The following is a 15,810-nucleotide window of genomic DNA, read 5'->3' on the forward strand; positions in this document are numbered from 1 at the left end:
ATAGAGTTATGCTTCTTACTTAACTATTGCTCATGGGTGTAAAAACACGTTGACAACTCTAATGATAAGATGGCGAGCTAGTATGTTGATGGTTATTTCAAGATTATTTTTAACCTGAGTGTAGGAAGACTTTTAATTTAATAAACTAATAATTTATTCATGTTATTCGACCTTTTCATTAATGTGCCATGAACCCATTTGATTCAACGATCGAATCTATCCCAGAGATTTCTAAGATTTTTGATGAAGACTGCAATTGTACTGCTATTGATAAAACTATCGGGGAATTTTGCGGCGAAACTGAAACTTTAAGAATTATCAATGAGTTTCAAAAATTATACGAAACTCGTATTGAAAATGTTGATCGAGAGTTCGAAAATGAATTTGATCAAGTTTGTGTAAGTTCTTTTATAATATATAAAGTTTATTTAATTTATTTGCATAAGTGCAAATGTAAAACATTAAAAATATTTATTCCTTTTTGCAAGAAAATTGACAATAATAAATTAAGAAAACAGTGGAAATGAATGTATATTTCTCTATATTTTCAATTATTAATGTGAAACTTCTACTTTTATTGTTATTTAATATTTCATAGATGAAATTAGAAATATCAAAAGAATGGATAAAAAATTTAAAAGAGCAAAATGTTATGCTAGTACAAGTAGTAGAGGATTTAGAGCAAGCTGCTTGTAATAGAGTTAAATTATTGGAACAAAAATTAAAACATTCATCAGTGTTAGTTTCTGGTAACATGTCAAAGTCAATGAATACAGAAATGGTATGGTGTTTGAAATTTTTCTTTGAGATTACTATGGTATGATATATATATATATAATGCAAATTTATATAGCAAATAATAATTATTATAGACTATACATACACTTTCAAATCGTGTAAGTATCTTAGAAAAAGATGAAAAATATATGCAACAAAAAATAGAATTTCTTCAAAGTGATATCAGAGGATTATTAGAACTAATACGACGTGCAGTGCAAGAAAATCATTGGAATTTAGATGATATAAAATTCTTTGAAATTCAACCTAGTGATATACCTGTCCCCCCTAAGTAAGTTCTTATTAAGTTTCATGAACCTGGCAGTATATACATGAACTTCTAAAATGGAAATCCACATAAAATAAGAATCCACATGGTAGGGATCTGTTGGATCTCCAAGTGTGTGCTGCCAGGCTAATTAAATATTCTAAACAAATTAAGTAATATAATTTCTTTCATACTTTTGCAGCTGTACCTGTGATCAGGTAAATATAAATGTAGATGCTGATAAGAGATTGAAACTTAGAATACAAATTAGTCATGATTTCATGAATAAATCAGATTATCCATTAGATGGAAGTATATGCATGATACATCCTACCCATTCGACAACACTTTAATTAAGTTTTTACTTTTTGCTATATATATATAGATATATAATTGGTATATGTTGTTTATTTTATATTTTAATCTCCTACACTCTTTTTGATAAATTCTTTGTCAAATATGCTATAATTATGCTATAATTTTTATGTAAAATAAATGGTGGGTATGTAATATAATTATGTACAAATTGTTGTTCTTCTTATATTTAAATTTACTGTAATATGTATGAGAAATGAAAGTTTGAAATTAACTTTATGATTTTAAAATTAGGGAGATATAAGTCATAAAAAGATGCAGTCCTTAAAATTGCAAATCAAACATCTTCAAGAAAATGAAAAAAGAATGATTGTGTAAGTGAAAATGAAAAATGAATTTAAATAACGAATATTTTTTAATATGTTTGTTATTAACACTAAATTCCATGTTTTTTAGATATCAAAAAGAGTTAGAGGATAAATTAATAGATCTTAATGCAAAATTGCAAACAAAAGAAGATACTGTTAAAGCATGTGTTTCTCAATTTCAAAATTTTAGTGACAATCTTAGAAAACATGTTAAATTTACTGAGCAAATTGCATGTAGCTCATTTATAGTAAATGATCAAGAACCTGTTGATGTAAGTTAATATTATCTTAAGTAAGTTAATACTTTTGAATCACAACTTTAAGTATATATGAATGTATATGTCTATGTAATTATATTTTTGATAAAGTGAAGTAATTGAAAATTACATAGATTAAATAATGAATAACAAGGCAATCATGTTGAAATATGAAATATTTTCAAATGTATGAGATTTGCTAGAGTAATATAGTGATAAATTATCTTTAAAACTTTTGTTGCTATCCAGATTATGTTAGTGGCTGGTATTGTGGAAAAACTATTCATTGAAAAAGATCTAGAAACAAAAAACTTGCAGGAACGCTTACGTGACGCGGAATCTAATTTGATAATAGTAACTCGTAATAGCGATATAAGTTTAAATAATTTAAAAATTCAGTTGAATGAAAAGTACAAGACAATTCAAGAAATAGAGCAGCAAATGGTTAATCTACAAAAAGTTTGTGCTATTTGCTCGAATGTATATTTTATTATCCAATGATAATTTATTTATAATTCTATTTGTATCAACTGTTAGGAATCAATAGAGAAGCAAATTGTCTTAACAGCAGAAGTGACAGAAAGAAACGAAGTAGTAACGTCTCTGCAAAAGCAAGTAGCTATGTTACAAGAGCAATGTCGTTCTACAAACATGCAAATTCATTTTAAAGAAGGCATTATTAAAGAAATGCGAAGAAAATTAAGACAAGCTAAGGTATAAACAGTAATTTGTGGATTTGTAAATGGATAACAATGATGTTTTTTATTTTCAGTTTCTATATTCTAACTTCTTTCCTTATACTTGTAATCGTTATGACAAAGTTACTATTGACAATCAAGAAATGGAATCTTTTTATAAATTATGTGAGAAAATTATGATACCAAAAATGATGTATACATCTGCTGAGCACAATAATGATTCGTTTTTGCAAACTTACATTAACAATATTTTAAATCATAATAAATTAACAAAAGATGTATCTATAATGAAAACAAAACACAATAATTTAAAAACAAAAATAATAAATTGTCATAAGAATACTAAATATAATAAAATTGATATGCATAAGAGTTTTCATGATATTGATAAAAAGATCTTGAAATATAGCAAAAAGCTACCATCTGTTAATACACACAAACAATTATTAAACAACAAAGATACTTCTATTTTCGAAAAATCTGAAAATTAATGTACGTTTTTCAGTAGATATAATAATTGAAATGTTAAATCATTATTTTAACATTTAGTTTATAAGTTATTAATAATATATTATATATTATATGTAAAGTTGGTCCCTTTTATATTATATTTCAATATGATTGCCTTTTATTTCTAACATTTACATCAAAATAATTAATATTTCATTTGCATTTAACATATTTTTTGCTTATACTTTTCTTCACACTCTTTTTGTAGGATGTTAAGAGGTCAAGGAATCCTACAAATCAACAGGTAATATATATATATAAATATTGAAAGTTTAGTGTTTATATTTATTGTATATAATATTGTCAAATACTGTTTTAAATGGATTTTAATTTTTAGAATCAAATTTTATTATATTTGAGTAAAGTAAAATCATTCATGGAACAAGAAAAGGAAGACCTCTTTAATTTAAAGATAGAATTGGAAAAAACTGTAGAAAACTTATGCAGCAGAAAAGATAAAGTTGGTAACATACAAATGCACATTTTTATGTCAACAAGATATTGAATAGAATATGTCATTTTCTGATTAAGTAATATAAAAAGAAGAATTTATTGTTATCTTTTTGAATATTTTTTTAGAGGATATGTTTAACTTCATTTTTAATAAGCTATCTCTGGATAAAGATCTTATGAATAAACATTTTTCAGTTGTCTGTAATATCGCGAAGAAATCGTAAGAAGAATAATTCAATTTAATAAGGAATTCCAGTATTTTTAAAAACAGAAAGCTTAATTGATTCCGATAGTATTTGCACATAATATATATTTTCAATTGTAATAAAATGTAGAGCAATAAAAATTTTATATTATTTAGCACATATTTTTAATTGAAAAATGTTTATTGTTATTAACATTGCTTTAAAATAGTTATACTAATAAACAATACTTGTAAATTTCTTATGAAAATAATTATTTACAAAAGAACTGTTTGATATTTCTAATTGAACAGGAATACGAAACGATTGATAGTGAAAATAATGTGGATAATATAAGGTATAAATTAGCTAAAAATATTGAATATGTGGACAAAATACATTTAAAAAAGGAGGAATCAATTGAAATAATTAATTCTTTAGTATGTATAATCTTTTAAATCATTCATATAGTGAAAAAATAATTTTGTATATTTAAATATTATATTATACTATTTATTATATTCTATATTATGCTTTAGCTCCAAATGGAAAATAATCATCTTTTTCATGTAGAAGATCTTAATTGCTTAGTAAGTATTATGTTAAATAATATTTAAATTGTATCAATAAATGTTTTATGATAAATTGTAATGTAAGTTATTAACATGAGGAACAAAAATTAATGTATTTTAGCCAAGCACGGACATTAACCGACGGAAATTAATGGACATATTCAGAGCATGTATTGTTGAAGCACAACTTACTATGGAAGATATGAAAGATGAAATAAATATAATTGTTTCTTCATTTAAATGTAGACATCAAAAGGTGAACTATATTATTGTGTGTTAATTACATATTACTAGCATGATTTTGTATTAATGACAAGATCTTTACAGTATGTTGATTTGAATAAAGAAGTTATGAATGTACAAAATCAGTTAATAAAAAGTCGGGGGATAATAGCAGAAGTAATTAATGAATTACAATTACAAGTAAGAATCGTTAAATTTAATTATATTTAATGTTATCACCTTGCAATTAATAAACTTTTTCTCTTCATTATAGGGAGAAGAAAGAATAAGACACAATGATAGAATTACTTCAAGAAAGAATAAATTAAAAGACATAAAAAATGAAATAAATCTGTCCCAATCCCAATTGTCAATTTATATAAATGAAATGCAGACCAATGTACAGAACAAATTTAATTTCTCTACTTAAGTTTAATATCTGGCTAACTAAATTAATTATTCTATTCAAATTTTAGGAAAATATATCTAGTTATGCAGAAAATGTATCCAACTACGACCTATTATGTTCAGTAATCGAAGAAATAGAACAAACATCATCTAGTCTGCAAATATTTCAAGTTCAAGTAAAGTTTTGAAATTCTTTATTGTATAAAATAGTGTTAAAATATTAATAATAAATGAATAATATTTAAATTATTTAAGGGATGTTGCATAGTAAAAGAGTTTGAAAAAATGAAGAACCAATTTTGTGAAGTAGATTCATCTACAAGGAAATTACAAGAAAAAATAGATGAAGCAGTTGTGTATTTACTACTATAAATATTTCTTAACTATTTCTTAATTTCAATTTTACTTAATTGAGCTTTATTCTTTGCAGTTGACAGAACATGACATAGTAGAATTGACACTTTCACAAAAACAACAAAAATTACAGAAGTTAGAAGAAGAAGTTGATGTGATTCATTTAAAAGTAAAAAACGTGTTGGAATCATTTTTTTCTCCAAAAGAACATGTATGTATTTATCATTTTTATATTACATTACTATTTATAATATAATTAAGGTAAAATTTCACTTAATTTTGTTCCAATTATGTAATAGGTATCTGATTATAATATTATGGAGGCTCAATTATATACACAAGTAATATTTTATGTCATTTAATCATTTCATGTTATTTATTCCCAAATCTCTCTGTGATCACTCTAATATAAAAATATTATATTATTTTAGATTTTAAATGAGATACTGCAAACTAAACAAGCTGTATATAAATTAAGGAAAGAATATGATGAATTAAAATATAAGTTGTCACAAGTGAGGAACTTATAAATTATTTTAATTATATCATATTATAAGTAAATTTACTTATTTGTAATAAATATTTTACAGTCATCACTCCACCCTGAATGTGATAAGAAAACATGTTCATGGAAATGTAGAGTAACTGACTTACAAGATCAAGTTAAAATACTACAACATGAGGTATGTAATATTTAATTATCTTCTGTAATACAGTATGATAACAGTGACGTACTGATTGTTGTTTTAATAAATTGTGGTATATTTTTATACCTATTAACAAATTTGACTTCTGCAGGCAAAGTGCAATGAAGAAGCAAACAATTTTTTAAGAAATAACATTCAATCAATAGAAGAGGAACTGCATATAACACAAACAAAAGCAGATAATTATAGACGATCTCATTCCATAGATAATATGAAATTAAAGAAAAAGATCATAGAATTAGAAAATACCGTAAATATATATAGACAATTATTTAATATAGAGTATTACAATATTATTAGGTACAATTATTTTGTATGTATTTGAATTTTAGCTTAAATTTCAAAAAGAAATTGAATGTACTCTTCAGCGGCAATTGAATGATAGCGAAATTGAATTAAAAAGATCTAAAGAATTATTAAATTCTTCTGTAAGTTGATTTCTTGCAAAAGTCTGATTATTATATTTATATCTTTCTTATTTACATCATTAAAAAAATTTTTTTAATTCTTTTTTACATTTTATAAAAGCACAATGAATATAGCATGGAAGAAACTTTGTTACGGTATGGCTGTTATCAGTTCAGATATGACACAATGGTAAGTGTTATTAATTATTCATACAAAATAAGTCATTAAAGTAAGAGTAATAGGTAGATTTATATTTGTAGACTGCACCTCAGTTATTTAAAAAACTGCAAAACACCATAAAATCAACAAAAACTGGCCTTCAAGAACTTAAAGCAGAATTCAAAAAATTGGTTTGATTAAATTTCATTATTTTCATTATCTCCTGTGTAAAAGTTACACATTATAATATACATACAAATTTTTATTATTGTTTATTTTGGAATAATATATTTTTTAGATTTGTGAAGACTCATCTAATAGCTGTTCTTCTGCAAAGACATTAATGAATTTACTAGAAAAATTACAGAAGTATGAAAATGAATTAGATAATTGTACCCAAGAAATTGAAGAACTCAAGAATACATTGTATTCTAAAGATAAGCTTGTAATTATTATTTCACTTTTTCATTTGGACAAAATTATTAACAGCATCTAAATACTATTATATTTACAGATAGAAAATATGGATGAAATTATTAAAATCCAAAAGGATTCCATTGTAATGACACAAGCTGAATTAAAAGAACTTCACAAAAAATTTCAAGAAAAGGTATGTTAATATTCAAAAACATCTTAAAAAAGAATCATTTTTAATATTTAATAAGAATGGCTGTAGACTAACTGTATGTATAACATACATAAATTATAGGAAGAGTTATAATGTTTATAATTATCAAAAATTAATATTTAGATTAGAATTTAATACCAAAAGTATATTGAAATTATCTATTTAATTCTTAAGTTATATCACTTAAGTTTTTTGTTTGGATAAATTTAAGTAACTTTATACATCACTTATACTAAATTTATGATGCAAAATTGATATACACATACAATTATTTTATTGAAAATGTGATAATTAGAAAGAAACTATCAAGATTTATTATTAAAGGTATGTTAACTATAAGTATCCAAATTTTAATACAGTATGTAATAAACACATTTCTAGATTGATAATCAAGATCAAATAATTTCTCAATATGAAAAGGAAAAGAAAGAATTATTAGAACAGGTCTGTATTAATTTTATATTATTAATAATTATTATAGAAGAAATTTCTATTTTTATTTATTGGTTTTACTCTAGTTTATATAAAAACTTCCTCTGTCAGTTGATATAAAAATATATTCGTTTTTAGAACGAGCTTCAAGTTCAAACTATTGGTCATTTACAAAATGCTGTAGTGGAAGCTAAAAAATGTATAGATCAAATGGGACATAGAACAGTGAGTGATATGAATGAACAATGGCCTACAATTTCATCTGCAGTATACAGTCAAAGAAACGTGCATGATGTTTAAACGTTAACTTGTAATGAAACGTGTAGTGAAACATGTGCAAGTAACATATAGCTTATTTGTAAAAACAGACATTCAACATACTTTTGTTAGAAAATAAGATAGCAATTTACAGCATAATTTAAAAAATTTTGACAGATTATAATAATTATAAAATTATTGAAATCAGTTCCATATTTTAGATATAGAACATATCTAAAGATATAGAACATATCTTTAAATTTAAAACAATCGTACATTATTGAAAATATTTAAATTTCTACAATTTCATAATATTTGAATAATATTTAAATTCAAAAATTTAAATTAAGCAATACCTCAAAATTGCATATATTACATATATATTACATATTACTTGTGCAATATATTTATTAATGCCCAACACTTCATTTTTGTAAATATTGTTGATGATTGTTAAAAATATTTAATAGAAGTCTATATCTTATTGTTTTAAAATAAAAATATATGTATTTCTGTATACAAAAATTATGCTCATTAATAATAACAATATATTACTTATTATTAAAGTTTATCACTGTTTATTGTTACAATAAATAACTGAATAAATAACTTGCATGTATTTTGTTTCATATTTTGACCATACCAATAATTTTAGATAACTAACACTATATAATTTTCTTGTTTAGTTTCAAATATAGTGTTGTAGAAGTTAATTGTGTGACTTGATAATGAATTGTGATACTTAAAAGCAACATTTGTGTTTGGTGGTGTTGTTAATATGAACTTATTACACATTTTGAAGTATTATTTGTAGGAAAACAATCGAACAGTTTGTAATTTACAGTTTGAAGAAAAAATTGAAGCTATTCGTTTACTCACAGTGTATGCAGAAGAAACTCAAAGTCAATATAATGAATGTTTTGCAGAGGTATAGTAGACTCTTTTATCTATAATTAATTTTATTAATCTATTAAGAATATAATTTATTGTTTGCGAAATTAAATACCATTTATAGTAATATATTCCTTTCATATAGGCAGCTAAACAAGATAAATTGTTAGAGCTACAACGAGACGCAATACACAATCTTCAACAAAAAATTAGTAATATGGAATATGATAACAGCACAGCTATTACTTTCATCCATATCACATATTATTCAATTTTAAAAACAATACAGGTAGAGGAATTTAAAATATTGCTGTAGATAATAACTCAAAATTGTTGTACATATTTTTTCTGATAATAAAAAGATGATATATTTCTTACTATCAGAGTTTTATTGCATTTTGTATTTGTGTATAGTTATTAAACTAAATATAAGTTACTGTTAGTTTTTACAATATTTATTTTAATATTAAGATATTAAAAGAGAGTTAATTTTAATAATTGTATCTATTAATAAATATAAATTTTTTAGGAACAACTGGAAACTCGAGTAAATGAAATTGAAGCTTTAAAAAATGAGGTATAACAAGCTTTATTTCATAAACATATATTCTTGTGAACTATGTCCAAAATATGTTAATATCATTTCAGAGAGATACTTTAATACAATCAAAATGTTACTTGGAAAGTAAATATTTGAACACAAAAATGTTATGGCAAGAAGCAGAAGGAAAATTGCTGGAATTAAGGTAATATCTTAATATAGAATTTTGTTAATGTAGAAGTATAATATATATTTTAAGAAATACTGCACTGTTAATTGATTTAGGAAAGAAACGTTGAAGATTGAACATAAAACAAAGATTACTGAAGATAAAGGATGTCAATATAAAATAGAAGTTAAAGACAAAAACTGCACTACTCAAGATATATTTGATTGGAGTGACTTAACATATAATAATACGGAACAATGTAAAAATTTATCACATGAACATGACTTGCAATCAGAAATTGGAATTTTAATTGGAGAAAACGAAGATATGAAAAGACAATTACAAAAATATAAATTGGATTTTGACATCATTGACAAAGAACTGAAAACAGAAAAAGAAAGTGGTACTTATGTTCAACAAATTTCATTTGAATTACAAAAATTAAGAGATACAGAGTGTTGTCTACAATATGAAAATGAACAACTTAAATGTGATTTAAAAAAGCAAACTATCGAAATAGAGGACTTGTTAGAAAAGTTACAGTTATCTCAGGAAAATAACACAAAATTTGAGAAATTGTTAAGGAAATTAGAGGATAGGCAGATACAGGTATATTTCACAATAAGAAAAACAGTTCTAATAATTATAATGTGAAATTCTAGTTAAGTAAAAAATCATACTGATATTTTATTCCATTATGTGCAGATTAATGATTTATGCAGTCAGATTGTGAATAATGAAATTGTTATAAAAAAACAAACAGAAATCATTGAAGAACTTGAAAAAAAGTTAGATATAAAAAATAAACAAATTAATGCATATTTATCTGAATTAAATGAAGCAGAAGAAGAGATGTCAACTTTACATGAAAGGATACAATCTTTGAAAACAATGTTAAAGGAAAAATCAGATGATATGGCTAAATTGCAGGCAGATTATGAAGTGATGAAAGTATGTACTAATATTTGATATTTGACTTTACTACTTTAGAATACTCAAAAATTGATTGACTACTCAAAAATGTCTTATTTCAGAATGAGAATTCTATATTGAAGATGGAGAATAGCAATTTTGAGGATAAAACAAAAGAAGATATTTGCCAATTAAAAGCTATAGTATACAGTATATTTTATCATATATTAATTTTAAGATTGTAAATAATGTCAATATTATTTCTTTTCAGTTGAAAGATCTTCAAATGCAATTATGCTTCACTGAAGATAACTATTGCAGAGTCACTAAAGATTTTAATAGAACACAAGAACAATTAATCAAGATAACAAAACGAGAAGCTGATTTACAAGAATGTTTAACAAATATGGTGCTTATTATCTTTAAATATTTTATCTAACTGAAAATTCTTTTAACTTTCTGTTTAACCATTTTAGGAAATGGATTATTGCCTAAAACTATCAACTATAGAGAAAGAGAAAACTATACTTGGAGACTGCTTGGATAAACTTAAAGATGAATTAGAAGAAATTCAAAGAAACTATTCATCAAAAAATAGTGAACATTGCAAACTGCAAGATATTTGTAAGTCTTATGCGGAACAATTACATATTTTACAACAACAGGTAATAAATTAATCCAATATTTTTATCTCTAAAGGATTATATATATCTTACATTACATAATATTAATTTTAAGTATTTATTATATTTTTAGATTGAGGGAGAAAAAGAGAAAATTAAGCAAATGGAAGAATCAAATCATTGTATAATGCAGCAGTTACAGGAATACAAGGAACAAAATTGTAATCTTATTAAGGAAAAATCGATAATAGAACAAAATAATTGTGAAATCATTTCAGAGGTAAACAAATATTTAATTGCTTGTAACATACAAGTTCAATAAAAATAATTTAAAATGAATTCTTTTTTAGTTGCAAGAGACACACAAATCCTTGTTAGATTTAAAAAAAGAGTGTCAGCTAAAAAATAAATCATTGGCATGCATATCAGCAGAATTAACAGAAACGGCAATGAGTAGATCGGAACTTTGTAATCAGTCGCAATATGTCGTTTCTTGTATACGTGTTTGGATGGAAGAACAACGAGAATATGTAAACAAACTTAGTACGAAATTGAAATCCCAACAACAGGAATTAGTACAACTTGAATTTGAAAAGAGGTCAGTGTTTCTAGAATTTCCAAGATTAGTATTATAAGATTTATAAGTTTAAAGTCTCTCAAAAATAATCGACAAAACAATTTACAGAGTATTAGTAGATGAAACAAGGAGATTAAAACACATGAATCATGCACTAATACAAAGACTAAAGCGGATACATAGACATGGTGGGAGGAATGTTAGAAATGTTTGTGCAGGATGTCAAATATTACCAAAAAATATTGATATACATCTTCCTACAAGCTCCAAATCACAGAAGGTAATTTCACTCATAAAACTTTCTTGTTTTATTTTTTTAATTAATACAAACTGATCTAACTATATACTGTTTAGAGTATTAGAAAGTTAAAACTATTAAAGATAATATGATATTTTTAAAATCAAATAATTGTCTTATAATTCATGGTATAATTGGAAGACAATACTTAATGAAACAATGACATACAAATAAAACAATATGATAAGAATATATTTTATAGAAACTTCAATTTGTGAAAGTTAAAATTATTTATATTCAGATTTGTTCTTTACATCATATTGTTCTTTATAATTGTGTATCTTTCTGGAATGAATCTATAGATCTATGGTCAATTATTTTGAATTATTTTTAATTAATCATATTGGTAAATTCTTCATTCAAATTCTGTTCCATTTATGTTCCATTATATTCACCCAACAAGTGAAATCAGGGTAATTTGTTATTTATATTTAATTGATTGTAGTCTAAACAATCGTTAGACGGTTTATATTACAGTATATGTATTAAATTTAAGATTCTTACTAAAATACTTCCTTGAAACATAATGTAAAATCTGATATATTTATTGCTTTATTTACCATGAATTATAAGTCTTTTTATGAATCTTAATTGACTTAAATTTAAATACTTTCTTTCATTTAGAAACTAAATCTTACAAGGACAGCACAGCGCATGTCAGTGTGTAGTAACGGTTCGTGGTTCCCTAAAATGAAATATTTAGTAAACGAGTTACGAAAAAATAATGTAGAATGTAGTGAAAACTGTTTTAACAGGATGAATACAGATCTAGGGGCAGAAGAAAACCACGATTGCGGTTACCAATCATCTACCAGTAAATGAACATATATAGAAAGTTATGACTACTAAAAATGAACTAATCATACTTCTTAACGGACATATAAACAAATTGTTAATTCATCAGACTTTTTTATATTATTTACTATGTAATAGAAGTTCTTCATATTTATATGCGTGAGTCAATTTAAAAATATAAACTTACAGCTAGTAAATAATTCACTTGTCAATGTGTACTTTCTTTATTAATCTTTCATAATTGAATCTTCTGGAGTACGTAATTTTAGAGTAAAATGATACTTTGTATGACACAGAATATGCAGCAAAACAAGATTTTTTATGTATGCTTTGTGAAATAATTTAAGTAAAAACTTGCACTCGTTTATAGTAAATACTTCCAGACTGTTTGGAGGATACTAAAAATTACATATTACAGACTTTTACAAACTTTTGCTCATCTCTAAAGATCTATCATTATATGCTATATATATAATCTGATAGAGAAATATACAAACCAAAACAACATGTAGTAAAATGCTTTTATAAAAAAACTGGTGGACTTTTTGAGCTGTCCACCATGGATGAGAAAGAAAAAATAAATGTGTTAAATACACGATCCCCAAACATGCAGAAATACCTTTTTCAGTGAATAATTTTAGCCTAAAATACAAGTTCATAAATATTCATTTAGATATGGATTAAGATTAACTTTTTAAAATTGTATTATATATCAATTACAAATTTTAAAGAGAAAACTTTAATTTGAATTTAAGAATTTAAAGAGAGAGAGAAAAATTTTTTATAAATTCAACATACTCAAATACCTAGTAAGCTTGAAGAATTCCCATAATATATTTATAAAAACAGTATTACTTTTCCCTGTAGTCTCATTTAACAATTTATTTTCTGCAAAAGAAAACTGATATTATTTTGTTTTACACATATAATTGCTATTTATCAAAGTAACATTTATATTTATTTACCAAAAAAAGAACATATCAGACGCTTGTTTTCTTGATGCTTTTTAAGATAAATTATATCCTCTTCTGTAAAATATTTCCAAATACATAAACTTGGCTGCGGTGAATCAACATATTTACTATGAAGAGGATTTTTTGAATAAACCCACGGTCCGCACAAATCGTCATAATCTACATTTGATTCGATTTGAATGTCCGACTGGATTCTCTGTAAAGTTACTTGAATTTTCGGTATTATACGTTCTGACAAAGTTGACCACTTAACATTTATAATTGATTTCGACTGGTCTTTTTGACCGTTGGTTTCTGTACGATCTTCTGTTATGAATTGATATGACATTATCAAATATTATTTCTACCGCAGAACAAGGTATGTATATTTAAAAATCAGATACATATAATAGTTAAATTATGAACATTTAAATTGATAGAGAAAATCAGATTTGATAAATCGAATACAAACTAACTAACGGTTTGTGTTGATCGTGTTTTCTTTCACTATATATATACTAATATTAACATATCCTAAGCATAAAATATTATATACATTATATAGAATAATACATATAAATGTTAATAAGCCTACAATTTCATGTATTATCTTTTAATATTGTTAAAATAATTTATGTAAATCAATGCAAACGCCATTAAGAATCATATACATTTTCAACCACAGAATATCAACAACATAGAAATTTAATAGAGAATAATTTTTAAAATCGTAATTATATTTACTACGATGCGTTAGTGTGATTATAAAATGTCAATATATGTGCTTATTAAGTGTATGTATATACGATATATATATGTATCATATCGGGAATATATATATATATCGTGTGAGGGTTTATATACACAATATATATATATTGCACTATTTAAAGCTACAAACATAAAATAAAACATTACATTTTTCGCTCTTTTAATTGTATAAAGGCGATTATAAAATGCATAAATTATTTTGCTTAAAGATACAATATTTTGATAAAAATTTTAATAATTTTTATATGTAATTAATACAAAATTTACAGCATATTTACTTTACATTTCAAAAGACAAAATAAATAAAAACTTAAATTTCTTCAAATATCAATATACACTTTCGAAATGTACAAAAAATTAACATATCTGTCAAACACTGCATAATAATGAACAAAGTGTATATTCGTGTAAATATAAATATTTCTTCATTTTGTTTAAAGCTAAAAAATTTGATAATGATTTTTACATAAATACCAGATTTTGTTTTGATTATCTAACATCCCAGTTTTAGAATTGAAATTCGTTTTTCTTTTTTTTGTTTTTTACATGATGGTACTTGAAAATGTTTATTTAGACGAAATTTTGAAAATGATTTAAATTCAATAAAATGTGTATTGCTATTGGTAGTTAAAGTTTTATAATTTACAATGTGGATTATTTACTGAACTAATTCCTGCTTAACATGTAAAATTAAACATGAAGTATGAAAAACTATTATATAATGTGAAATTTTAGAAAAACAGATAGCTTTTAACATGATAAAAACGCTAACCTAATTAGATGAAGCAATTGCCTTTCAATTTACTATGATTTTATACAAAATTCGCTCTATTCTATCGTAATTGCAGACTCATTTATGTGATATTAATTAATTTTGGATGAAATGAAATGGTGAATTTGACGAAATCCTTAGTAATATTCACAAGTTTATTTTTTCTTGCGTAATCATTTATAATTTATCATGAATTATTGAATAAAATTAATATACAATACATTTCGGAGCAAGATTTTGTTATACATGTTTACAAACTAAGAAAGTAAATACATAGGTAATCATAGCAGCAGGAATGGCGTACTATCTTACAAGACGTTTTGCGTGCCAAAATTTCATCATACATTGTATGTTTTAAAGGTATTATTGTTACTAATATTAGTATTATTATTATTATTATTATTATTATTTATCAATGTTACCATTAATATTATCATTATTACTTATTACCATTAACATTACTTATTACATAAATCATATTTATTATATATGATTTATATCGTAATCGTATTTATATATATATATATATGTA

General features: G+C 24.1%; 2 protein-coding genes across 2 annotated transcripts; one reads left to right on the plus strand and one right to left on the minus strand.

Annotated features, from left to right (window-relative positions):
* The first annotated feature begins 23 nt into the window (after window positions 1-23).
* On the plus strand, window positions 24-12,986 carry LOC117234435 (uncharacterized protein PFB0765w-like). Its single transcript, XM_033495621.1, has 43 exons — window positions 24-398; window positions 599-781; window positions 873-1,069; window positions 1,248-1,263; window positions 1,655-1,734; window positions 1,817-2,000; window positions 2,208-2,471; window positions 2,523-2,699; window positions 2,758-2,961; window positions 3,402-3,437; window positions 3,531-3,653; window positions 4,143-4,268; window positions 4,368-4,418; window positions 4,522-4,656; window positions 4,728-4,823; window positions 4,897-5,022; window positions 5,099-5,206; window positions 5,286-5,381; window positions 5,461-5,595; window positions 5,684-5,725; window positions 5,816-5,899; window positions 5,975-6,067; window positions 6,183-6,341; window positions 6,424-6,519; window positions 6,620-6,688; window positions 6,760-6,849; window positions 6,957-7,103; window positions 7,173-7,268; window positions 7,668-7,730; window positions 7,857-8,015; window positions 8,791-8,904; window positions 9,013-9,156; window positions 9,397-9,444; window positions 9,516-9,613; window positions 9,694-10,186; window positions 10,283-10,528; window positions 10,612-10,692; window positions 10,761-10,898; window positions 10,966-11,154; window positions 11,246-11,392; window positions 11,463-11,710; window positions 11,798-11,969; window positions 12,612-12,986. Exons 1-43 carry the CDS (start codon window positions 189-191, stop codon window positions 12,807-12,809), a joined length of 5,961 nt encoding a protein of 1,986 aa, XP_033351512.1. The 5' UTR covers window positions 24-188; the 3' UTR covers window positions 12,810-12,986.
* A 4-nt stretch (window positions 12,987-12,990) lies between these two features.
* Window positions 12,991-14,556, minus strand: LOC117234130. Its single transcript, XM_033495058.1, has 3 exons — window positions 13,748-14,556; window positions 13,559-13,670; window positions 12,991-13,520 (listed from the first exon to the last, which is right to left on the minus strand). Exons 1-2 carry the CDS (start codon window positions 14,082-14,084, stop codon window positions 13,564-13,566), a joined length of 444 nt encoding a protein of 147 aa, XP_033350949.1. The 5' UTR covers window positions 14,085-14,556; the 3' UTR covers window positions 12,991-13,520; window positions 13,559-13,563.
* Between the last annotated feature and the right edge of the window lie 1,254 nt (window positions 14,557-15,810).

This window comes from Bombus vosnesenskii, unplaced genomic scaffold (assembly GCF_011952255.1).
Source record: "Bombus vosnesenskii isolate JDL3184/JDL3185 unplaced genomic scaffold, Bvos_JDL3184-5_v1.1 scf7180000013263, whole genome shotgun sequence".
Classification (NCBI taxonomy): Eukaryota; Metazoa; Arthropoda; class Insecta; order Hymenoptera; family Apidae; genus Bombus; species Bombus vosnesenskii.

What these genes read in the sequence shown, in the direction of transcription:
- LOC117234130 (XM_033495058.1), bottom strand. Translation starts at nt 14,084, where the DNA reads ATGTCATATCAATTCATAACAGAAGATCGTACAGAAACCAACGGTCAA. An exon ending in TCTGATATGTTCTTTTTTTG is followed by an intron (nt 13,671 to 13,747) that starts GTAAATAAATAT and finishes TTTCTTTTGCAG; the next exon opens with AAAATAAATTGTTAAATGAG.
- LOC117234435 (XM_033495621.1), top strand. Translation starts at nt 189, where the DNA reads ATGAACCCATTTGATTCAACGATCGAATCTATCCCAGAGATTTCTAAG. An exon ending in AGTTCAGATATGACACAATG is followed by an intron (nt 6,689 to 6,759) that starts GTAAGTGTTATT and finishes TTATATTTGTAG; the next exon opens with ACTGCACCTCAGTTATTTAA. An exon ending in TTGAAGCTTTAAAAAATGAG is followed by an intron (nt 9,445 to 9,515) that starts GTATAACAAGCT and finishes ATATCATTTCAG; the next exon opens with AGAGATACTTTAATACAATC.